Source organism: Cynocephalus volans, chromosome 3, assembly GCF_027409185.1.
Source record: "Cynocephalus volans isolate mCynVol1 chromosome 3, mCynVol1.pri, whole genome shotgun sequence".
In the NCBI taxonomy this organism is placed as follows: domain Eukaryota; kingdom Metazoa; phylum Chordata; class Mammalia; order Dermoptera; family Cynocephalidae; genus Cynocephalus; species Cynocephalus volans.
The window spans coordinates 108,741,283-108,766,087 of record NC_084462.1 but is presented as its reverse complement, the minus strand read 5'-3'; the positions used below and the strand labels follow the sequence as shown (position 1 = coordinate 108,766,087).

The window sequence follows — 24,805 nt, the reverse complement described above, 5'->3', positions numbered from 1 at the left end:
CTAAATTAATACAGGTTAAGTATTCAGGACAGTTCCTGCAGAGTAAGTGCACGCAAAGTGTTACGTGCTAATTTTCGGGGTGGCGGGGGCCGGTTTGGCCCATCCAGGGATCTAAGCCCTTGACTTTGCTGTTGTAACACAGTCCTTCAACCAACTGAGCTAACCGACCAGCCCTTACTAATTCTTGTGATATTTTAGTTTCAAAATCTGTGACTTAGCTAAGAAAAAAGAAAAAAAAAAAAAGAACGATGTTTGATCTCAAAACAGTTGACTGGAGTGAAATGACTAAAATATGTGAAACAAGGTAGAGATAAGTGCTGAGTAAGCACAAGGAGCTGATAGGAGCAGAGAGAAGGAAATGGTCTGTGTTGACTGAAATAGCTGAAGAAGAATGGATAAAAATTGCCTAGTCAGAGAAGAAGAGACGGGCATTATGCAGGGTAGACGAGACCACTTCGTCAATGGAGTAATACAGGGGTGAAAAGGTAAGGGTGGCAGGAACTAAGAACAAATGGGTAGAGTGGGACCAGATTATTAGTAGCTTAAAATTCAGGTGTAATCAACGGGTCTTTTCTTTCTTTCTTTCTTTTGGTGGGGATCCGAGCTCATGACCTTGAGGTTGCCAGCACCATGCTGTCACAAGTGAGCTAACTGGACAACCAGCACCTGGCCTTTGTGTAGGAAGTAAAGGGGAGCCATTTTAGTTTCTTGAGAATGTGGCCTTAACCAAGTAGAGAAAAATTGAAAGCACAGGCTGTGCAAAAACAATCCCCAAAGTGTAAGACTACTTTATCTTTCACCTGAAAGATGTCACATAATTAAGTGAATATTCGGGTGGGGGAGTTAAGCAATAGATGTGACCTAGAGACATTCCACCTGGAAGCCTGGAGCTGGAGCCCATGCTCCAAGTCCCTGATGTTTTTTTTTTTTTTTTTTTAACAATTTTTTTTTTTCTTTTGTTTGTTGTCTTTTTCGTGACCAGCACTCAGCCAGTGAGCGCACTGGCCATTCCTATGTGGGATCCGAACCCACGTTGGGAGAGTCGCCGCGCTCCCAGCGCAGCACTCTACCAAGTGCGCCACGGGCTCGGCCCCAAGTCCCTGATGTTTAATTTCATTCTAAAATGTTACTGACTAGTTAACCAAGTTTAGCAAAGTGGCAGAAGGAAGTCTTACTGGATTGTTACGCTTGGTGACTGGGCCGCTTGGTGACTGGGCCTCTTTTCAATGAGGGAAAAAAAGATGGGAAAGGGTGAGAGAAGGGTGAGAAAGTGAAAGAAAGGGGAGAGGTGGGAAGAGAGCAGGCGCGAGAGGAGACGCCAGGGTCGGGAGGGAGGGGTCGGGGGTCGGGCGGCCCTTAGGGGCCCCCCCAGGGCTGGCGCTGCAGGCGCGGCACGTGTGCTCGCGGGCGGGGCGCCCCGCGGCCGCCGGCGGCCAATCCGGGCGGGCGTCCGGGGAGGGGCGGGGCCTGCCGGCTCCAGCTCCGCGAGTCCTCCTTTTTGCACACACACGAATACAAAGAGCCATACGACCTTCGGGTATCCTTTTTCCATTTTTTTCCTCCTTAGTCTTGTGTGTGTTTTCAAAATTTTTAAAAATAGAGATTTGTGGCAGTGCTGGGGTGAGGAAACTGTTGCTAAGGGGAATTTGCTCTTTCCCCCATTTCTTTTTCTGTCTCTCTTCCTCTTTCTTTTTCCTGGTCAATGTTTTAAATATACCAAGAAGTTGAGACGCAGGATGGCCGTGTACAACTGTTTCCAGCCAAATTTATAGGGATTTTTTTCTTTTTGTTATCACATTTTAAGAACTGGTAAATTTTTGTGGTGGAGGGATTTAAAAAATATAGCCGCTTGGGAAGTATAGATTTCTTTTTTAAGTGGGCTGAGGGGATAATGTAAATTTCTGCCACAGGCAACGTCGAACGAAGCAGAGATTTGAGGCTCCCTCACAAAGCCGTTTGCGTGCGTTTTACACACCCGACCCTAGAACCAAAACCAAGTGGCTCGGCTGTGGCAATTGTCCAAGGCCAATAGGTTAAAAATATTGGGATATTATAATTGAGACACTCATTTCCCTGGGGAGGGGAGGAGTCCTTACAATGTGTTTTGCACACACATTTTCTCGAGGAGATTTCTCTGTGTGTGCGTGTGTGTGTTGATTGAAGCAAATAATTTTGTAATTTATCTTGGGATTTATTCTTTGTGTAATGTACAGTATGCGTATATGTACCATATCAGATTTTATTTCCAAAAGTGATTACCTTTTGTTTTATGTGTGCAAAGCAGCACCTAGGATGTGTGTGTGTTTTCTGTTGTGTTCCCAAATGTGATAAAAATAGGCTTTCGTGTGCAAAGTAGAACTTAGGAGAAACCCTTTTCCTACCATACTTAGGCACTTTCATTCTATGTGCATTTAGTATATTTTTCTGCTCCTTGTAAAGGATCAGATAGTGAATAATTAAATAATTGCCAGGGAGTATACAGTCCATGTGGCAAATGAGGATAGACAATTTATTGAATCTGTGGTTCAAAGCCTTCTTTAGTGGCTGTTTTGCCTAAATGCTTTTTCCCTTTTATTGTCTCACGTTCTTAAATGTACAGCTGTGTATATTTTGGCCTTTATGTGTGGTTTGGTTGGTGTATTCTGAAGGAAACTTCTTTCTTGGCTTTTTGACAAAATGGTCGTTTATTTGTTGGGAGTTGTTTGAAAAGCTCCACAGCTGGCAAAGTATCAGGAGAAGATCCACTCAAGTCCAATTCTCGAACATCGTTCATGGTAATGGTGATGGGGGGCCAAGAGGAGGCAAAAGCAAATAGTAGGAGGGATAAGAAATGCATTTTGAATATGTTGCATTTTTAGAATGAAAAGCCTCTCTTGGTGTCACAGAGAATAACAGGATCGGATCAGAGCCTCCTGTTATCAGAGCCATATTCTCACTTCATTGTTAAAAAACAAAACCAATCTTGTCTCCTCACCTGTATCCAAATCTGTATTCGCAGATTGGAGTGAAAGCATAGGAAATATATGGGGTCATGAGGGAGAAACTGGAATGTCACAAGTGTAGTAGCAACCTGAAGACAAAAAAGTATCTACTCTGGAGTTCAGATTTCATTTCAACAAAACCTCTGTGTGATGATAATACATTCCCATTCCTCAGCTAGTGTCCTCCTCTATTTCAAGCAGTAGTACTTAAGACACGTAAATAACAACTGCAGTAAAATTATTTGTACAATAACGAAAGTGGCCCTGAAAGGGACTCTCTCGGTTTCTTACCTGTACTAGGTATTTTTATTCCCTTATCAGTGCAAGTCAATCAGTGCGTAATAAATACTGGCTCGAATGTGGATCATTCCACAAGTTTAGATCTGCATTTCTTTGAAATCTAGTCAGATTCTAGTGACCTTTGTGATCACAGCAGTGATAGGAATTTTTAATGGAGTTTGCCCTTTCTAGCTCCTTTCCGCATCACTGCAGGTCATCACGTACACCTTTACCTCACTTTTTAGCTTCTCATTATGGGAGAGATCTCCCAGAGCAGTACACAGCCCGTGTCCTGACTTCCTAGACTATTTGATTTCTCCATCTGAGAACCTAGGTTCATATCCAATGTCCTCGTTTTAAGTTTCTCTCTTTATAAGGAAGGAGAATTCCTCACACGGTCTTCTTAGCAAAGCAAAGCAAAACTAAAACTCAGTTGAGTTTGCTTGGGAATCCGCGGGGCCCCTAGAAGTGAAAACTCCTTTGCACTAAGAGGAACTGCCACTTTACAAGTGATATCGGAAAGATCTGTAACCAAGGCCAGCAGGAACTAAAAGCCGGCCATCACCAAACGTATGAAACCTATTTGTGGCCAATGTACTTATAGTCGTGTACACACAGCTTTGTGAGCAGCTGAGAACAATAGCGAGTAAACCAAAAAACGAGCTAAAGATGGCGCCTGACGGCCTTGAAAAAGCCTCGCAGTCGTTTCCCTCCCTGAAGAGGCCCCCCCTCCCTGGCTCGTTGACTGACTGTGAATTGCAGCCAATAGGCGTCCCTGGCCTTACTCCCCCGTCGCTCAACCGCCAATCACCGGGAGACGGAGGGCCCGCGGGACTGTGCCTCCCCGCGTGCGCGCGATTGCCGGGTACACGAGCGGGCGCTGCCAATTCGGGCAGTCGGGGCGCCCGCCTCGGCCTCGCTGAGTCAGCGGGCGCCTTAGCGCGGGGCACACGCGATGGAACGCTCGTGGGGCTGATAAAGCGGGACCCTAGCGCCAGTCCCGCGGAGAGCGCCACCCTCAGCCCAAGTCCTCAGAGCTTTCGTGGTCTTGTAGTCTACCCACGGTGATCCGGCGAGATTCACGACCGCGCCTTGGGCCACTCAGCTCTCCGCCGCCCTCCCGGGAATTACCCTCTTTCCCTGGGCCCCCCAGGGCACACTATGGTTGGGCACAGTGGCGGGTCGCCCTGTCCCCTGCGGCCTCGAGAGCAGTGCCCGATCTCTGTGCTGCCTGCGACACTGCGTTCTCCCTTTCAGTAGCTGATTTCACCGTGTCTCATCCGAAATGGTTCTGCTGTCCCTGGTGCCCACCTTGTCATCTTTGACTAAAATTTAATCAACTAACGTTTACCGAGGGCTCGCTGGGCACCTGACAGTTCTATGAGCTAGTTTTTCATTTTTCTTTTTCTCCAGAAAGGCAGCAAGAGTCCTCCAAGCACATTTATATGAAAGCCTGAAACCGGAATTTTAATCTTACCAACTTGCACTTTAGCAAATGCAAATAAAAAGGAATACTATATTGGGTTAAAAACTCTTGTCCTACTGTACAAGTGTACTTGGAATTTTCGGATTACATGGAATCTTTTTAAGACCACATTCTGCCCTCTGAGTACACAGTTCTTTTTTTTTTTTTTTTTACCCCTAAAAATGAAGTCTTAGGGTTTTTTTTGCAGCTCATTACAGAGGAATGTAGGAAATTTTTCAAATGTAGGAAAATGTATATTATGGTATTTGCATACCTGGTCTGCTGTGATAAGCAGCTTGTTTCTTTCTTTTTTGTTGTTTTTTAAAGATGACTGGTAAGGGGATCTTAACCCTTGACTTGGTGTTGTCAGCACCACGCTCACCCAGTGAGCTAACCAGCCAACCCTATATGGGATAGGGACCCGTGGCCTTGGTGTTATCAGAACCACACTCTGCCGAGTGAGCCACAGGCCGGCCCCAGCAGCTTGTTTCTGATAGAAATAGGTTTTGAGAGGACCCTCTAACAGGTGAGCCATTTTACACCTTGAAATGGAAGAGCAGGGCTGACCAGAATAGCAGGAAGTTTTAAGTGGCCATTATCCTTTATTTCTTTTTTAAAATGAAGATTATGATATGAATTGCCATGCTTTCACTAATCATATTTAAGGAAGTCCATTGCTAGCATGACCCCGAATGAGTCAAGGACCTGTTATAAAAACATACATCATCTGAGTGATACCATATCATACACTATTAAGTAGTGAGAAAACTTTTATTTTTTATAGTTTGGAGGTGAAAGCAGTCATGCAGGAAATTTAAACTCAGAATGGGGAGAAAGCAAGCAAGGGAACTGCCAAGAGTATGATATATTTAGTCCTAACAAAAATACATGTGACTTGGGAGGAAAGGGATAGTTAAGATTATGGACAGTCTCACCATGAGCTGTCTATCTGAAGGAGATGAGTTTTCTTCCTTTTTTAATCAAAATACTTATGAAAAATATCAAAATTACAGAAAAGTATATTTTCTAGGCTCATTTCACATGTATTAAAATTAGACCAATACTGAAATGAACTGCAAACACATATATTTTATGCAAACCTGAATTTGACATCTACTGTCACATTGTGTTGGCAACTCATCATAAGATTGAATGAAGATTTTTTTCTTAACACCCAATTCTAAAAGTTGATAGCATTTTGTAAAAGGCATGAATATTATTCTATGGTGGTCCATCTTGTTTATTCCTATTTTTTCTTTCTTGAACAAAAATATAAACTTGGTTTTAAAAAAATTATCTAGCAATCTGAAATTTCAAAAGTTGACAGTATTAATATTTAATAATAGATTGGGGAAAATAAGTAACAATAATGACACTGCCTGGATAATTTACTAGTGTTAACTATTGCTCTGCCAAACATTCCATAGATTGCTTCATGGATTATTGAATTAAATAGTTATATATGAGAAGTAAAAATAAAGATATCATAGTAGGGCTGGCTGGTTAGCCTGGATGGTTAGAGCACGCAGTGTTATAACACACACCAAGGTTAAGGGTTCAGATCCCTGTGCCAGCCACCACCACCAACAAAAAAGATATAATAAAGTTTATTCCCTGGGAAATAAGTTGTATGCTATGAAGACACTCTTTTTACTTTAGAGAGATTTTTCTCAGTATGAATAATTCAAATTGATAAGAGAACTATATTACAGACACTACCACATTATCTGTTACAATCTATAAGTTCTTTTCTAATACTCCAGACGTAACATAATTACTCTTGCATTTTTCTGTCACTAGCTTAAGGTTCTCTAGCTGACCCCTGCTTTAAGAGTTTCCTCAACTTGGTTTCAAAGTCCTCTATTAACTCTCTTCACTATATAAGCCCTTTTCCTCTGACCTCTCAGATGTACCTGTTAAGTCCTGTAATATTTGTTTTTTCTTTCAATAATTTCTTACCACCCTACCAGTTCATTTTGTACATTGCTCAAGGCTCATTTGGAGGTTTTTCTTCTATAAGAACTCTTGTATGATTTCATTCTGTTGATCTTTCCATTATTTTAAAGTAAACTCCACAGGAATTTTTTCATCTATATCATATTTTTAGACACTTGTGTGTATTTTGCTTTGTTTTTATTCCATGTTTAGAACATTTCATGTTTTTCAGGCATTCCCATTTTCAAATATGCTGTAAGCTCCTGGCATGTAGGGACTTTGTTCTTCATTTGAATACTTGGTAGCAGTCCATTTTGGTGAATCATCTTTTACATGGCCTTACATATAGAGAATTTTTAGAAACAGCTCTTTTTTTCCCACTTACCTTTTCTAGTCTTTTTTGGTTTTTGGCGGGGGGTGGGATGGCTGGCTGGTATGGGGATCTGAACCCTTGACCTTGGTGTTATAACACCACACTCTAACCAACTAACAGACTAGCCCCCACTTACCTTCTCTAATGGTGATATATGCCGGTAAGGAAATTAGTGTTTCGTTTTTATTCACTGATCCAGCATTTAAGTTGTCTGATTAATAAATGTAATGTAAAATACTCCTTTATTACCTGCTGACCCCAATTTCTTTCCATGTCTTAGAGTTTAGGTGGGAGACTATAGCAGGAGGCACGGAAATTAAGTCAGCAAGTGTCCATGGAAACCAAAAAAGAGTTATTCGAATGTACATTGTGCTGCATTGCACTGTACTAGGTTTTTAATAGACAGCTTAATTCAAGAAAACACCTATTTGTTGCCCTGAATGCAACATTTTAAATGGGCATAGTATGCTAATACTCAAAGTAGAAAAGCAGAAAGGAAATGGAGGAACAAAGTGAACTCAAAATAGGAAAATACACTTAGAATTAAAAACTAGCAGAGTTAAGTATCTTTCTTTTTTTTTTTTTTTTTGCCAGCTAGCTGGTTTAAAGATTGAACCCTGGCCCTTGGTGTTATCAGCACCATACTCTAACCAACCAAACTAACCAGCCAGCCCAGAGTTAAGTATTATCCTTAATATAAGGCCTAGTCATGATAGTAAGTAAATTGCAAATACTGTTTTCTCAATTACCTTTCTAATTTGCATCACAGAAGGTTTTATACTTACCAATGCATGCTTACAGACTAGAACTTATTGTTTCTTAGAAATTTGATATTAAATTTAGGGACAAATTTTCCCAAATTCCATTTCAAGCCACTGCATTTTATTCAGAATTAGGGAATCAGAATGGTGTCCAGGGTGGAAAAACAAAAATTTACAGGAATAATCATAATATCATCCAGCTGCTATTTGTGGAGTCCCAACCATGTGCCAGCACTCTGTAGGTACCTAATATATATTATGTATAATCTTCACAAGAACACTCAAAGTAGGCAGAGATGAGAAAACTGGAACTCAGAAAACTGAAATAATTTGCTCAGGTTCACACAGCCTATAAGTGGTGCTGCCAGATAAGAACCTCATTTTTTTTTTCTCCTGCAGTACAGAGCTGTTTTGGAAAGGTGAACGAAGAAAGACCATTTAAAGGAGAAGGGAAGGGGCTGGCCCCGTGGCTCACTCGGGAGAGTGCGGCGCTGGTAGAGTTGAGGCCGCGGGTTCGGATCCTATATAGGGATGGCCAGTGTGTGCTCACTGGCTGAGAGTGGTGCAGACCATACCGTGCCGAGGGTTGCAATCCCGTTACTGGTAAAAAAAAACCAAAACAAAACAAAAAACGACGCTCACTGGCTAAAGGAGAAGGGAAGGCCTTGAGGCAGGTTTAACACTGGTAGGGGTAACAGTCTCTTGCAACGGGCTGGCTGGATAGCTCAGTTGGTTAGGATACATCCTTATAACACCAAGGTTACAGGTTCAGATCCCCATACCAGTCAGCTGCCAAAAAAAAAGTCTCTTGCAAGAAAGATTAAGTGTGTAAGGCAAGAGATCTGAGTACAGCAATTGTCAGTTTGACACCTGAAGGGGGTTGGACAGCCCAGTGTCCCAACCTGATGCATCTTAATTCCTGACTTTACAAATACTGAACCTATTTGTGAAGCATTTGTATACTGCCATCTACTATTAGCAAAACATAATTCTCTTTTTCTCACAGCTTCCATGTATAAGGCTAAACTCCTTGCATGATGTTGGTTTTTAAAAAAAAACAAAAAAACCTATAGAAGCAGTGTAGACCCTTATTTAGGAAGGAAAAGAATACGTGAATGACTCATCTATAAGTTGACATGGAATCGCTTAGCGCTTTCCTTTAACCTTTAGTTTTAATTTGGTTTAACCTTTAGTTTCAGGTTTAGCTGTGCCTTCCAGTGACTTTAATGACAGGGAGGTGGTAAATGGATTTGAGTTAAGTTCTTGCAAGAAGTGAATATCTGGCACAGAAAAGCCATTTTTTCTATACATAGGGTAGAAAGAGCAAATTAAAGACTATTCTTTAATAACCAAATGTAATTAAAATGCATTGTCAGATTTATGTCTTAGTATCTCCGAGGCATTGATATTACCTGTTCTGAAATGAGATTGCTGATTCAAAAAAAAAAAGAGAGAAAACCCTTCAATGTATAGAAAATTCTCCTAACCTCCTCCTCCTCTTTTAATTGTGATGTTATGATATAATTTACAGAGTAAGATGGAAATGTATCTCTCAAGGAAATTGTAAACATACTTAAGGTTTTGTCACTTATGGAGCTTTAGGCAGAAGGATTCTTTTTTCTATAATCAAGTATCATTTAGAAAATGACAATATTTATTAAATTCCTTGGAGTGTTCTTAGTGGTACAAATCAAACCCCCCCTCCTTTATTTTTTTTTCCTTCTGGAGTAGTTTGGTTGCTTAACTACAGTAATTCAAGATAGGCAGTTTGGTTTATCACTGATATTCTAGTTTCTCCTTTTATGGGGGCTGGTCATATAGGCAAAGTGGCAGCATAGCTACTTAAACATTCTTGTTGAACTTTGGCTTCTCCCTTACAGAGCATGAGAAGTGGAGACAAGGGGCCCCACAGTTAATTTTTCTGGGCTGCTGACTGGAGGATTCAGGACAGCTAGTTTCCTTTGCTGGGGCTAGAGGCCCAGGTATACAACTATGACAGCAGAGGGGCTGTGCAGCCCTGGGTTACCCCAGCTCAGTTCCCTGATCCGGCTTTTCATTTCATTTCCCTACCCCCATCCCCAAAACATTTATGATGCAATAGTGAGAGGTTGGTGACATGTCGAGGGCTGCAGTGATCCATGTATTCCTTATTTTAGGAGTCTTACTCTGAATGAAAATTATAGAGGAAGAATCATGATGGTTAATGTCAAAAAAGTGGTATCAGGGGCCGGCCCGTGGCTTACTCGGGAGAGTGTGGTGCTGATAACACCAAGGCCACGGGTTCGGATCCCATATAGGGATGGCCAGTTAGCTCACTGGGTGAGCATGGTGCTGACAACACCAAGTCAAGGGTTAAGATCTCCTTACCGGTCATTAAAAAAAAAAAAGTGGTATCAGTTAAAAAATACACAACACTAAATTGAAAGTAGCAATAACTGTATTCTACTGTATTCCTCTGACCTTGAAAAAGACATAAAACTTCTCTATGTGTTTCTTTTCTGGGCCTGGCGTAATATGTGTTTCCTAGCACTGTGTTCTAACTCCTTAAGGGATGATATCAAAGGAGAAAAATAAGATATTGTTTACTTATTAAATATCTTTAATAAGTAAAGATAGTAAGGAGGAGGAAGAGGAAGAGACACATCTACATTTTCTTCCTTAATCTTCTAATCTTTCCAGATACCAGTGGGTACTTTTGAGTCCCCTCTCTGTTCCTTAGGTTGCAGTGGTGGAGGGTTCCATGCTTGAGTGCAGAGGAATGCCTTCTACACTTTGAAACTGTGTTCATCAGGAAGACCTTTGTAGGCATCACCCTTTCAGTAAGGGGTGAATGTGACACTCAGTGTGTTATGCAAGGGGAGCCTAGGATCTGCAAATAGAAGAAGCATCTCTCTCCCCTCTGCAGGCTGAGGAGAGGCAGCCATGGACTGTGTGCTCTTTCACGACTTGCCTACTCCTCCCTCACAGAACATGGCCTGGTGCCCGGGCCCCTCTGACCACTCTTGATGAGAAAGGAAAGTGAATCCAAAGAAGCCAGTGCTTCCTTCCAAACTTGTGAAGTCCGGTCGACGAAGACAGCTTTTGGAGCGGTCTGGTGGTGTAAGCCAGTTGTTACTGCCCCCATCAACCATGTCCTTCAGTGCCACCATTCTCTTCTCCCCTCCCAGTGGCAGCGAGGCCAGATGCTGCTGCTGTGCCTGTAAGAGCGAGACTAGTGGGGCCAGCACAGGCTCTCAGGGTGGGAATCCTCCTCCCAGCACCCCCATCACAGTGACTGGACATGGCCTGGCTGTTCAGAGCTCAGAGCAGCTCCTGCATATCATCTACCAGCGGGTGGACAAGGCAGTGGGTCTGGCTGAGGCTGCCCTGGGTCTCGCCAAGGCCAACAATGAGTTGTTAAAACGTCTCCAGGAGGAAGTGGGTGAGCTAAGGCAGGGGAAAGTGTCCACCCCTGATGAAGATGGGGAAAGCCGGGCACGTAGTTTCCCACCTGAGGAGCCTGGGCCTCTCAAGGAGAGCCCCGGAGAAGCCTGTAAAACCCTGTCTGCTGTGGAGGAGGAGTGTGATGGTGTGGGCAGCGGTGTACAGGTGGTGATCGAGGAGCTGTGGCAGCTGGGCGCAGCTTCAGCAGTGGGGCCTGGGCCGTTGGGCTTCCCAGCCACACAGAGAGACCAGCGGCTCCCAGCATGCGCCCTGGCTGCCAGCGAGGGGGCCCCGCTGCTCAATCCCGTGAGTGCAGCAGGAGAGTGTTGTTGCCCTTTAGTGCTCTTTTCCCCTCTTTCTCTTCTCTCGTTTCTTTCCATCTTTAAATCTTTCTTTTGTTTGTATTTGTGATAAATACAAGTTCCCTTTGCCTTCAGGGATATTCAGCACTCCTGTTTTCCTCTTCAGCCTCTTTGGTGTAGAGGTCAGTTTTTGGTGTGTGTGGTGACGGGAATGTCCTTTGCTCCTCCATAGCTCCGTATGGCACTCACGGCTGCCCCACAGGCTCTGCCTCTCCTGGCAAGAATGCCTGCCGTGCACAGATGGCTCATTCATATTTTATCATGGGCCCTCTGCTTGCCAAGAGTTCAGTACAGAGGGAGATGGGAATGTGGAGGGGAGAGACAGAAGTGGAGAGAGAGGGAAGGACAAAGATAAAGATGATAGAAGACAGGTATGGGGGAGGAGGCAGTGGAAATGAAGGGGCGAGGAAGGAGAAAAAGTGCAAAAAGGAGCATAGAAGAAAGGCGAAGCTAAATGGAAAGAGAATTTACACACATGAGAGAGGTAAGGTGAGAGGGAGGTAGAGAAAAGGAAATAAAATGCAGAAAAGTTAACAATTGAAAGTTAATAGTAAAAGAACAACACATAGGGAGAAAGAAGGAAGAAAGGACGGAAGCAAGTGAGCATATTTTTGAGCAGGAAAAGACACAGAAGTACATTGTGCTATTTCAGTTTCTTTACTGCTCAAGGGCCATATGAGGAGGAAGATCCTGACTGGGTAGAGTAGGAACTGCAGAGTGTCACACATGGAAGTAAGAAGTGGAGATGGAGCCACTACAGCGATCATAGAGATGGGAAAATAACAGATGTGTTGCCACTTAAGACACAGTGGGAGGTCTCTCGACTCTCCTCCACCTTATTCTCTGCCTGCCCTCTCTCTCTTCCTCCTCCCGCCATGAGGAGACTTAGACACCCAGTAAAGACTAAAGAAGCAGAACACACAGGGTAGACGGGAGGGATGAAACCCCCAGACCATCTGCCAGATCTGAGGAGTGAATATAGAAGCTCCCCTCTCCCTCTCCACTGTAACATGGCAACTGGTAATTGCTCTCCGAAGGCACAGCCGTGTGGGTAGTGGGCACTGCTGCTCACCCCAGCCTGTGCCTGGTCAGGACTCTCAGTGGTTCAGGCCTGAAGGAGGAGGAGCTGGAAGGTGGGAGGCAGGAGGGTGTCAGGCCAGGCACTGCCCTGAGCTGTGGGTTCTTTCAGGCAGGGAAGGCTTCCAAACTGCCAGGATGGAATTAGATTTCACAGCGCAGAAAGCATCTCACAGGTCTATAAATCTCAGCCTCCTCCCCCGCTTCTTTCTGTGTGCATGTGGTTTTTTTCCCCACTTTCACTGTCTTGTTTTCTTGGCTGCAGAATTCCCCCCTCCTTTCTTCCTCCCTCTCTCTCCCTTGCTCTCTCCTTCCTTTTCCTGCGCCCTATGTCCTTGAGTGAGGGCACAGGCAGTCAGGTAGATGTCAGGGCCAGGACAGCCAGATGTGGCTGGGGCAGGATCAAGGTGGGGGCACAGACTGGCCCTGTGAAGGGAATGGAGGGTGGGCAAGGGGAGCACTCAGTGCCAGCCTCTAGGGATTTCTGACTTCGTATCTCCCTCCTTTGCTCTCATTTTTCTTTTATTTCTCTTTATTGTTGTTACCATTTTATTTACTTGCTCCTTCTCTTGCTTGGTTTCCCTTTCTAGTCATTGCTTCCTCCCTCAACCCCTTTTGGACAAAACACTTACCTACCTACATTTCTTCTACCCAAAAGCAAACCATAAATGACTACTCACAAACAGAGCATCAGAAACATGTCTTATCCTTGTAAGCAGCCCTACAGTAACGACCCAGCATGAGAGGCCCTGTACACACAAGAAACATTTGCCCAACACTCCCATAGGAGTCATAGAGAAATAAGCCATTGACCATTAAAGACTGTGCTAGATTCCCCCTTCTCTCCATTCTCTGTTCACTACTTTTGGTCAAAGAATAATGGTTGACCAGGTTCCCCCAAACCTGGCTGGCTAATAGGCTGTTCTTTTTTATGTTCTTAGCTGGTGGATGATTATGTGGCTTCTGAGGGTGCAGTACAGCGAGTGCTGGTCCCTGCTTATGCCAAGCAGCTCTCACCGGCCACACAACTGGCTATCCAGCGGGCAACCTTAGAAACAGGGCAAGAAAATGGAACCAAGCCGCCGCCACCCCGCCCGGAGGACATGCTCAGTGCTGCTGCTGCACTGGACAGTACCTTGGAAGAGTCAGGCCCTGGGAGCACTGGGGAGCTGAGACACTCTCTAGGGTTTACTGCGTCCCCATGCAGGACCAGAGGAAGTGGGCAGAAGAACTCCAGGCGCAAGCGGGATCTGGTACTGTCTGTGAGTGAGATCAATTTCTGTTTTTCTTCAGTTTGGAGAGAGAAGTGAAGAGTGAAGGGTGGGTTGATTTTAAGCTTCCCATATTGAATCAATGGTATCCCAAATCCGACTGGAGTAGGAGGGATAAGGAAACATTATTCTGTAGCCCTAGGGGTAGGCAGTCCCCTTGGTGTCAGTCTAGCTTTTAAGCTTTTCCAGATAAAATGATACCTTCCTTTAAAAGAGAAGGGAATTATATCACATCTCCCAGTATTCTAATAATCCTGATGGGAAGATCATTAAGGGATTGAGCAGACTGATCACCAAAGGGCAGCACTGGAAACTGCTTACAAATTTAGTCATTGTGCAGGGTAAGTGGCAAGGGGCTTCCTGGATGGAAAAGCCAAGCTGTTCTGAGGTGGTCCCAAACCTCAAAGATACAGACGGCCACTCAATTCATTATAAAGTTTTGGAGATTCTAGTCATTCCAAGAGCTTTTGTCAGGGAAGGGACTGGCCTGAACCAAGTCTGCCTGAAATCTTGGTACAGCTGGGATATTCTAGGAACATCCTGTTGAACTGGGGGCCCCCAGCCTGGCAGCTGCCAAACCTAGAGATCTTTCAGGGCAATCATTCTCAACTTGGGGTGATTTTGCCCCCAGAGGACATTTATAAACATCTGGAGACATTTCTGGTCATTACCACTGGGGGTAGGGGGTGGGGTGGTGGGGGAGAAGAATGCTACTGACATCTAGGGGCAGAGGCCAGTTATTCTGCTAAACATCCTACAATGCCCCACAACAGCCCCCCCCATAACAGAATTTTCCAGCTCAAAATATAAATAGTGCAGAGGCTGAGAAACCTTCTAGGGTGACCACAGTCTTTTGGATCAACTTTGTGCCGAAAAGCTTTTTTCTGATAACCAGGGATGTTCCTGTCATTTAATATTCCTATTGACTGTAATGAGTTTCCATTTTCTGGATAATGGCTGATGTGAAGTAACTGGAGAGTCCTGGTTGGGAGTAGAAGTCACACCCCACATCCAACCTAAATATATAGCCCATTTCTTCTTGTTATAGTCGTAGTAAAGACTGAAAACGTGTCTGGAGGATGGGAAAAAAAAAAGATTGAAAACAGTAGATTACCATTATACCTCCTTTATCTGTATTACTTCTTTTCTTTTTCTCAGATACCGTCTTACTCTCCCTTTCATTCGATTTGTTTTTACATTGATGGATTCTTTTTTTTCTGGCAAGATACCATTCACAATCAGTATCAACTTGTTTCTAATCTTCATTTTGAATTTTGGTTATGTTTGGGGACATCTCCTCACTTATCAAGAATAGGGGATGAGTTCGGTTTTTCTGTCATGGATTTATGGTCCAAGAGGGCCACTCTTGCTGCTAGTAACAGAAATGGAAGCATGTACCTAGAAATGCATTTCAAGGGATTTCCCAAAACTTTATAGTGTTTAAATCATAAATAAATGTGTGATAAGTATAACTTGCATAAAATCAGGATTCTCCATCACTTCCATTCCATTCCTGCCTCCTGCCTCCAGAGAGAGATATAGTGTTGAGGCCTGGCTTCTTCCTTATACTCCTTCTTCCTTCTTCTATTATAGTGCTTGAAGAGGATCTAAAGGACCAGTCGGGGATTTTTGCTGTCCACCACAGAGGAAGGTTTAAAATGTTCTTGTGCCAGACTGTGGGTTTAGAGGTGGAGGAATAGTTGCAGATCTTCACTGTTCCAATCTTTAGCCCTAGGAAGGAATCAAAGAGGCATCTCTCCAATTGGCTGGGGCTCCTGTAGATTGCTGCTAGGGATCCTGTGAACCAAAAGGACCAAACCAGAACTTTTAAAATTCCTTGGAAGGCTGCAGATTCCAGACACCCCTTGAGGAAATGTATTTATTTTTAGCTCACTCAGGAGGTAGGTGAGCCAGCAGCCTTTACAGGCTTAAAACTGCTTACTGTCTAGAGTATTTTTCCTTTTCCACTTCAAGCCCAGTTGGATTTTTATCAGCGGATCTCTTTCACACCACTTGAGTTGGAAGCTATGCAAATCTCTTTTTCCCTTGTTTTTTAAAACTCTCCCAAATTCTTTCTGAAGCATTCACCTATTCCTTTGTGATTCCTTAAGTTTGGACTTCTAAGAGGTAAAATAACTATGTCGAATATGAAGCTAGTACAATAAGTCTTTTTTATCGACTGGAGATCCTAGCTGTAAAGAGTTGATAATACTTTCCTAAGTTGGTATTGTCAGTCAGCCATAGAGGTAGAAGGATATATTGGGGATTTCTGAATATGGAGCTGAAGCCCTTAGGTCAGGATATGAATCTGTTTTTTTTTTTTTTGTTGTTGTTGTTGTTTTAAAGATGACTGGTAAGGGGATCTTAACCTTTGACTTGGTGTTGTCAGCACCATGCTCTCCCAAGTGAGCTAACCAGCCATCCCTATATAGGAATCCGAGCCCGTGGCCTTGGTTATATCAGCACCACACTCTTTCACATGAGCCACGGGCTGGCCCTAGGATATGAATTGGTTAATTTGATACTGGGTAACTTCCATTGACTGAGGGAGCTTAGGATGAAAATATAATCAGAAACAACAAAACTGAATTTAATAGAAGGAAATGTAAAATCCTGCATAAAAGTTTAAAAAACCAGTTGCAGAATGGTGGAAACAGTAATCCATGTGAAAAAATGGACTTGAGTTGACTACAAGCTCACTATGAATGAACCCTGTGATACTGTGAGTGGGGGTGGGGTTGCTAAGAAAAGTAACACCATCTTGGGTTTCATTACTACAAGAGTAGAGTTCTACTCAGGGAAGTAATGCTCCCTTTGGCCAGATCTCAGCTGATGAGTTAGAGTCACTTCTGTGTGGCACTTTGAAAGAGGGCCACTGACAAACCAGAGTCTCATAGTTTGATGAGGAATCTGTCTGGAAACTATGTCATGGGGAATGGATGAAAGACTTGGGGATGTTTAGACCAGATAAGAGAAGACTTGAGGAGTACATGAAAGCTGTCTTCAAATATTTCAGAAGTTCTTATAGGCAAAACTGGGGTCAGATTTTGAAGTTTCTAAGGCAAAATTTTTTAACAATTAGAAATGTTCAACAACAGAATAAGCTGACTCCAAAAAGAGAACTCATCTTTAGACATGTACAAGCAAAGCTAAAAGACAGCCCGTTTAATGATATGAAAGGGATATTGTGTGAAATAGTCTGTAAGGTTCTTTCCATCTTTTTTTTTTTTTTTTTTGGCATCTGGCCGGTACGGGGATCCGAACCCTTAACACTTGTGTTATAACACTGCACTGTAACCAACTGAGCTAACCAACCAGCCAGCCCTCCAAGGTCCTTTCTGATTCACATTTCTGTTATTTTAGATTTGTGTTTTTCAGATCATGGTGTGTGTACTCCTGGGATTTGTGGCAATGTGCAAAGATATATATATACATATATAGAGAGAGAGTGTGTGAGAGAGTGCATGCACATGCATGCAAGCACGCCATGGACAAACCTGGGGCTTTTTGTGGGTCATCAATTTTACTAGAAGATTTCAGAAAACAATTTTATATTAAAAGAAATACAGATATATTTTGAGGAAAAACTGTAAATTTGCAAGAGTAGGGGGCTTTAATAAATGTCCACTTGTAGTAGCCTTGGTGTAGTACATATATTTACTCTCTCCTTGCTACTAGGGGTATATTAGTAGAAATGTTTGAGACTCCCTGTTCCAGTGATCACATTACTCAGAAACAGTAGTAAAATCAGGAATGATCCTAGAATCTTAATATAAATTAAATGAAAGGGGGAAAAAAGTTCAAATTAGAAATGCTCCCTTGGGGGCTGAGCCCGTGGCGCACTCGGTAGAGTGCTGCGCTGGGAGCGCAGCGACGCTCCCGCCGCGGGTTCGGATCCTATATAAGAATGACCAGTGCACTCACTGGCTGAGTGTCGGTCACGAAAAAATGACAAAAAAAAAAAAAAAAAAAAAAATGCTCCCTTGGGGAGCCAGCCTGTGGCTCACTTGAGTGTGTGGTGCTCATGGCATCAAGGCCATGGGTTCGGATCCCTATATAGGGATGGCTGGTTAGCTCACTTGGGAGAGCATGGTGCTAATAACACCAAGTCAAGGGTTAAGATCCCCTTACTGGCCATCTTTACAAAAAAAAAAAATGCTAACTTGGCTGGCCAGTTAGTTCAGTTCGTTAGAACATGGTATTATAACACCAAGGTCAAGGGTTCAGATGCCCATACCAACAGGCTGCCGAAAAAAAAAAAAAAAGCAATACTAACTTGGATAGGCTGTCTGGCTAAGAAAGGGCATCTACAAAAAAGGCACTAAGGCTATTGGAAGAATTCAGGGAAAGAACCCCATAGGGACAATGCCTTTTACCCTAGGGACCAGGGGAGAGTTTTCATAATATCCGCTCCTGGCTTGATTCTGTTTTTTCCCCCTAGAAATTGGTCCACAATGTGCATAACCACATCACCAATGACAAGAGATTCAATGGGTCTGAAAGGTATGGTCTTCTTGAAGAAAAAGAATCACAAGGTACTTTGTTTGCTAAGGAGAGGGAAGTAGAGGGGGATGCTCCAATGTAACAATCAGGGTAAGCCTTCGATCTCGCCATTGTCCCTTGTATCTTGTCTTGGGCCATGGAGGAATCTACCACAAAGTTGATTAGTCCTGGGTATTTGTTTGTTTGGCTCTTAAAAAGCTAACTGCCTTATTTACTCCCCTCTCCTTGTGGTAGCATCAAGTCCTCTTGGAATATATCAGTAGTGAAGTTCCTTCTGGAAAAGCTCAAGCAGGAGCTGGTGACCAGTCCCCACAACTACACTGATAAGGAGCTGAAAGGTGAGAAAAACTGATTTAACTGCCATCCCATCCTTTCCCCCTGCCCATTTTTGGTCAGAGAAGAGGCATAATGAAGATCAATTAGGCGGTTTTGTTAATAGTGGATTTAAAGCCCTTTTTTTGCTATTCTCACCTATAATATATATATTCATAAGATTACCCCAAATTGCCTTTTTATTCCCATACTAAGTCTGAAATAAAAATGGGAGAAGGAAAGGGCCAGAGCACCATCATGCATTATGTTTATGCAGGGTCTGAATCTGAAGTGTTATAACAAGGAGGTCAGTGGTAAACCAAAGCAGTTTGCTTTTGTGAATTTCAAACATGAAGTATCTGTTCCTTATGCAATGAATCTACTTAATGGAATCAAACTTTTTGGAAAGCCCATCAAAATTCAAATTAGATCAGGAAGTAGTCATGCCTCGCAGGATGTCGGTTTGTCATATCCCCAGCATCATGTTGGAAATTCAAGCCCTACCTCCACATCTCCTAGCAGCAGGTATGAAAGGACTGTGGATAACATGACTCCATCAGCACAGATAATTCAGAGATCCTTCTCTTCTCCAGAAAATTTTCAGAGACAAGCCTTGATGAACAGTGTTTTGAGACAAATGTCATATGGTGGAAAAGTTGGTTCTCCACATCTGGATCCATTGGGATTTTCACCATTAGTTCAGTCACATAGTCATACTTTTAACCAATCTTCAAGCTCCCAGTGGCGTCAAGATACACCATCACAGCACAAAGTCAGACAATTCTCATCCCTACCCTGCAGATTATAGCCGTGAACAGCGTTATACTGACCATGGGTCTGACCATCATTACAGAGGAAGCAGAGATGATTTTATTTTTTTTTTTTAAATTTAAAAGATGACCGGTAAGGGGATCTTAACCCTTGACTTGTTGTTGTCAGCACCAAGCTCACCCAGTGAGCTAACCGGTCATCCCTATATGGGATCCGAACCCCTGGCCTTGGTGTTATCAGCACCACACTCTCCCGAGTGAGCCACGGACCGGTCCCAGAGATGATTTTTTTTTATGAAGATAGGAATCATGATGGCTGGAGCCATGACTATGACAACAGAAGAGACAGTAGTAGAGATGGAAAACACTCATCTCGACACTAATGAGTGTTCAAAGGACATCATTTTTATAGTCATTTTAGGCCCTTTTGCCTAACTTCTGGAAATATTTTGTTGAAAACTGTACAGAGCAGCTTTACAAGTTGCTGCATTTCTTAATAAATTTAAAACCTATGGCTACAGTTTAATACAGAAATGAAAAGAATTGTGGTTTCAATTTTATTACACTAATAACCTTTTACTCAGGTTTTGATGAAGAAGAAAGAGTTTTATGCAAAAATGCCTAAATTCTTAATCGTTTTAGATAGTGTAGGAAGGGGCAAATTATATAGATTGGTTGTACTATAAAGCAAATATTTTAATTATTTTCTTTTTGTATTATGAGAAATTTCTGTTAGCAAATCAGATTTCAGTGTATATAATAGAAAACATCCAAGTTGATAGTTGAAATGGGTATGAGTATTTTGTGAATATGTTAGAAAATACAACTTTTCAGTGATTCATTTTACTAACATTTTATTTGAGAAAGCTTATTGGTAAAGTTTGGGGATAAATCATATTGCTTAACTTCAGGAACTTAAGTATCAGTTCTGTGGCATGCTCTTTTTAAGTTTTACCCTAATAGAACATATACATGTAAATCTACATGTACTGTTTTGTTCTAAAAATTTATAATTTGTCCATTAAATCATTTTGTATGACTAAAGTTACTCAGGAAGTTAAATATTTTACACGTATATGTTAAATATATTTACACATTAAAAATACGGTATTGGGGGCTGGCCAGTTAGCTCAGTTGGTTCAAGCTCAACCTTATAACCCCAAAGTCATGGGTTCGGATCCCCATACCTGCCAGCTGTAAGAAAAAAAGATGCAGTATTAATGTAAATCCCCTTTTCCAGGAAGAACAAAAATGCCAACACATGGATAAAGTGGTAAATTGTTTTACTGAAAGTATACTTTTCTGGAAGAAAGATTCATGGAAGTCTTTAAGTGCTGCCTCTATCACTCAAACTTTAAAATTTTTTAACATTTTCAAAGTTTCTAGAACTTCTGTACAAAGCATTTTATTATGGAGATTGCACAGGTTGCTTTTTTGTTTGAACATTTGAAAGAATTTAATCTTAACATTTTCTGATTTAAAAATTTTAAAGTCTTTAACAAAATTTATGTATCAAAATATTTTCCCTTTCATTGCAGAATTGTTCATAAAAATTAATTCCTTGAAAAATTTGGATCCTTTTAAATATAGACCACAGCATTTGTACTATGTTGCTTTATAATATATTAAAAACATAAAAAGGGAAAATAAATAAATAAAAAAATAACGAGGAGGTCAGAAGCCAGGCCTGCCCTTCTGTCCCTAAATATTATGTCCTGGGTATTCTACTTTCCATGCTCTCTTCTGTTATTTGTAGCTAACCTTGAAGTATTACGAAAGCTTCTGCTGAAAAAGTACTTGTAATCTGCTATCAGCAGAGTGTCAATAGGGGTAGGTTTAAGGTGGTGGGGGGACATAGAAGCAATTGGAGTTACCATTTTCTACTGGGAGATATTCAGGAATTAGTGTTGGAGATGGAGGTGGGCAAAGAGAGCTAAACCGAAGAGGAGTGAATAGATGGTGGTGGGTATGCCAAGAAAGCCCATCATCTAAACGGTGTTTCCCAACCTCTCATTCAGTAGGAATGCCTCATTAGGGCAGAAAAAAGGGCTGTGGTACCTACTTCTTGCTCCCTTCCTTCCCCTCCCTCCAGGAGCCTGTGTGGCCTACTTCCTTACAAAGAGGCGTGAGTACCGTAACTCTCTGAACCCCTTTAAAGGCCTGAAAGAAAAAGAGGAGAAGAAACTTCGAAGTCGCCGATACCGGGTAGGTTTCTAGGCCTTCCTTTCAAAATGGTAAACTCTAAACCCTAATAAGCCACATAGAAAGGGCCAGAGGACATGGCATCTGAGAATATGGTTGAGAGCCAGGAATGTAGGCCGACAGAGGAGAAGGAGGGGAGCCAATCCTTATTTGACTTGGGGACTGGGTTTCCTTAGGCAGAGTTTACACACATACCTCCCTCTCGACCCAAACCCTTCCCCCAAATCTAATCTATAGTCTGTTTCTCTTCCTAATCTCTGTCCTGGGCTCCTACCTTAGCTTTTTGCCAACCGATCCAGTATCATGAGGCATTTTGGACCTGAAGACCAACACCTGTGGAAGGATGTGACAGAAGAGCTGATGTCAGATGAAGAGGACAGTCTTAATGAGCCAGGTGTCTGGGTGGCCCGCCCTCCCCGTTTCCGGGCCCAACGCCTCACAGAGCTCTGCTACCACCTGGATGCTAACTCTAAGCATGGCACTAAAGCTAACCGTGTATACGGGCCTCCCTCAGACAGAATGCCTTCTGCTGAAGCCCAGCTCCTTCCACCAGAACTTTATAATCCTAATTTCCAGGAAGATGAGGGAGGCGATGAGAATGGACCTGTCTCCCCATCTTTTGACCAGTCCCACAAAACTTGCTGTCCTGACTTGAGCTCATTCATTGAAATCAAGGTGGAAAAGGATGAGTGAAGTCTGTAACCAAGAATAACTCTGGCTTCCGCCACTCCCCACGTCCCAGAAATGGGTGAACACGGGGCTTCCCAGAATAATGAGATGCATTCTGCAGTCTGAGAAAGCAAATTTGCCTCTCTTCTTAACACAGTCTCCATGGCAAGTGGTAGCTGGAAGCTTTGGGGGGATAAAAAACTTATCTAGGGCCGAGCCCGTGGCACACTCGGGAGAGTGCGGTGCTGGGAGCGCGGCGACGCTCCTGCCGCGGGTTCGGATCCTATATAGGAATGGCCAGTGCACTCACTGGCTGAGTGCCTGTCACAAAAATGACAAAAAAAAAAACAAACAAAAAACTTATCTAGAAGAGGGGCAACTCCCTCCAGTGTGAATGGCAAGCTAGAAAATGCTTATTTGTAAGCATCAACAGTGCCTCAGAGGATCATGGGATGAGAAAAGGAGCACATATGCCTTTGTCTCTGAGTTGTTTCCCCCCTGGGTTTCACCCAAAGCTCTGGGGAAGGAGCCCAGGTGATTGTCCCTTTTGCTTCCTCATGTCTGCTGGGATGGCTCTGCAGTGGAAGCAGAACAGGACCAGTCCAGAATAATATTGCCACCTGGTGGGCAGTTTCAGTCATGGGCTTGATTTCTTCTGAGCAAGAGAACATGAGCTCCATCATCACTATTTGGGAATTGGGATCTAGATACAATAGCTATTGTTTACTTAAAAAAAAAAAAAAAGCTATTGTTTATTGAATTATATAAGGAATATTTTATTATTACCTTCTTACAGACAAGGAAATTAAGGTTTAAAGAGTTCTCATGTCTCACCAGCAGCTTCTCTCCCACCAAGCAGAATACACAGCTTTGTAGCTATTTCTTAGTCCTTGTTGGCCAAGCTGTATTTTGAGGAAGGTGTATGTGTGTGTGCCCGCACACACACACATTCTGAATAGACTGAAAAGTAAAAATTGCTTTATATTCATTCAGTCAGTCATACAACAAATATTGATCGCTTCTTAGATGTCAAGTACTGTGCTAGGTGCTATGGATACACTACTGGTAAGGACAGAGCTAATCAGAGGTTTTATCGTCTAGTCAAGAAGCCAGGCAATTAAGTAGGCAATGAAATGAACTGTGATGAGGATGACCATGGCGGAGTGCAGAGTGCAATGGCAGTACACAGCAGGGGTAGCTAACCTACTCTCAAAGTGTGGAAAGCTTCTCAGAGGGAATGGTGTTTCAACTGATATCTGAAAGGGAGGAGTTAACCAGGAGAAGGGAAAGGGAGGCCAGGAGAATGTTCCAAACATAGGGAACAGCAGGTACAAAAGTCCAGAGAGATGCAAGAGAGTACAGACAAGGTTAAATTCTTCTTTAAACCAGTTTGGGGAGAGGATAATGCTGATAGAAAAGGCTGAAGAGGGAGAAAAGCCTTGTAAAATATCTTAAAGAATATAAACTTTAGCTCAAGGGCAGTGAGAAACACTGAAAGATTTTAAGCAGAGAAATGAAATGATTGGTTTTATATATTAGAACAATCACTTGACCTCAGGGTATAAGATTGATTGCAGGGAGCAAGTCTTGGCCAAGGAACTTTTGCATTGGTTTAGGAGATAAAAGATGATGGCCTGACATATATAGTGGTGATGGGGGAGGACAGATTTAAAAGATATTTAGTAAGCAGAATTGATAAGACTTGGTGATTGACAGGGCTTCATTATAGGATGTGGTTGGATTTGAGGTCAAGGGAGAAGGAGGACATAGGGTTGATGCTCAGGTTTCTGGCTTAAGCAGCTAAGTGGTTAATGGTGCCATTTATTCATGGAATGCTGGAGGAGCCAGTTTCAGGAGGCAGGGAAGATGAGCTCAGTTTAGGGTGTTGGGTGCCTCTGAGACAACCAAGTGGAGATGCTAGTAGTCAGTTGAGTTTTTTAGTCCTAGAAAGTCTAGGCTAGAGATACGGATTAGAGAGTCATCTGTATATACAGATTGTAATTAAAAGTCTTGGGGATGAAGAGGGCCTGTGGGACTCCCAGCTCCAATTCAGACTGTGGAATGGCTACCCCAAGGACATGTGCACTACTGGAGTATGCCCTATCAGTGTACCCTTCTTTCCCTTCATGTCTCTGCTTCCTGTTATTCCCTGAAAACACAGGCTGTATCCCCCAACTGTGCCCATTGTTGCCTCCACCAGCTCCTGGATGGGCCTTCTTGAATGGCTTCTCAATTTTTCATAAGATTTACTCTCCCATCCTCACCACAAAGGATCAAAGCTTCCAAATATTAGAGGCTGTGTGGATATTTTGTGGGGTTTTGGAGGGGAGGGGCTAGCCAATATCGGGATCTCAACCCTTGACCTTGGTGTTATCAGCACCACGCTCTAACCAAGCGAGCTCACTGGCCAGCCCTGTGAGGA

General features: G+C 42.9%; 1 protein-coding gene and 1 pseudogene across 1 annotated transcript; both read left to right on the top strand.

Moving 5' to 3' along the window:
- Nucleotides 1-1,511: 1,511 nt before the first annotated feature.
- Nucleotides 1,512-24,772, top strand: C3H14orf93 (chromosome 3 C14orf93 homolog). The gene is made up of 7 exons (XM_063090332.1): nt 1,512-1,537; nt 10,474-11,523; nt 13,598-13,918; nt 18,369-18,430; nt 18,665-18,768; nt 21,605-21,717; nt 21,994-24,772. Exons 2-7 carry the CDS (start codon nt 10,924-10,926, stop codon nt 22,405-22,407), a joined length of 1,614 nt encoding a protein of 537 aa, XP_062946402.1. The 5' UTR covers nt 1,512-1,537; nt 10,474-10,923; the 3' UTR covers nt 22,408-24,772.
- Nucleotides 19,061-19,895, top strand: LOC134373966 (RNA-binding protein 7-like; annotated as a pseudogene).
- Nucleotides 24,773-24,805: the final 33 nt, after the last annotated feature.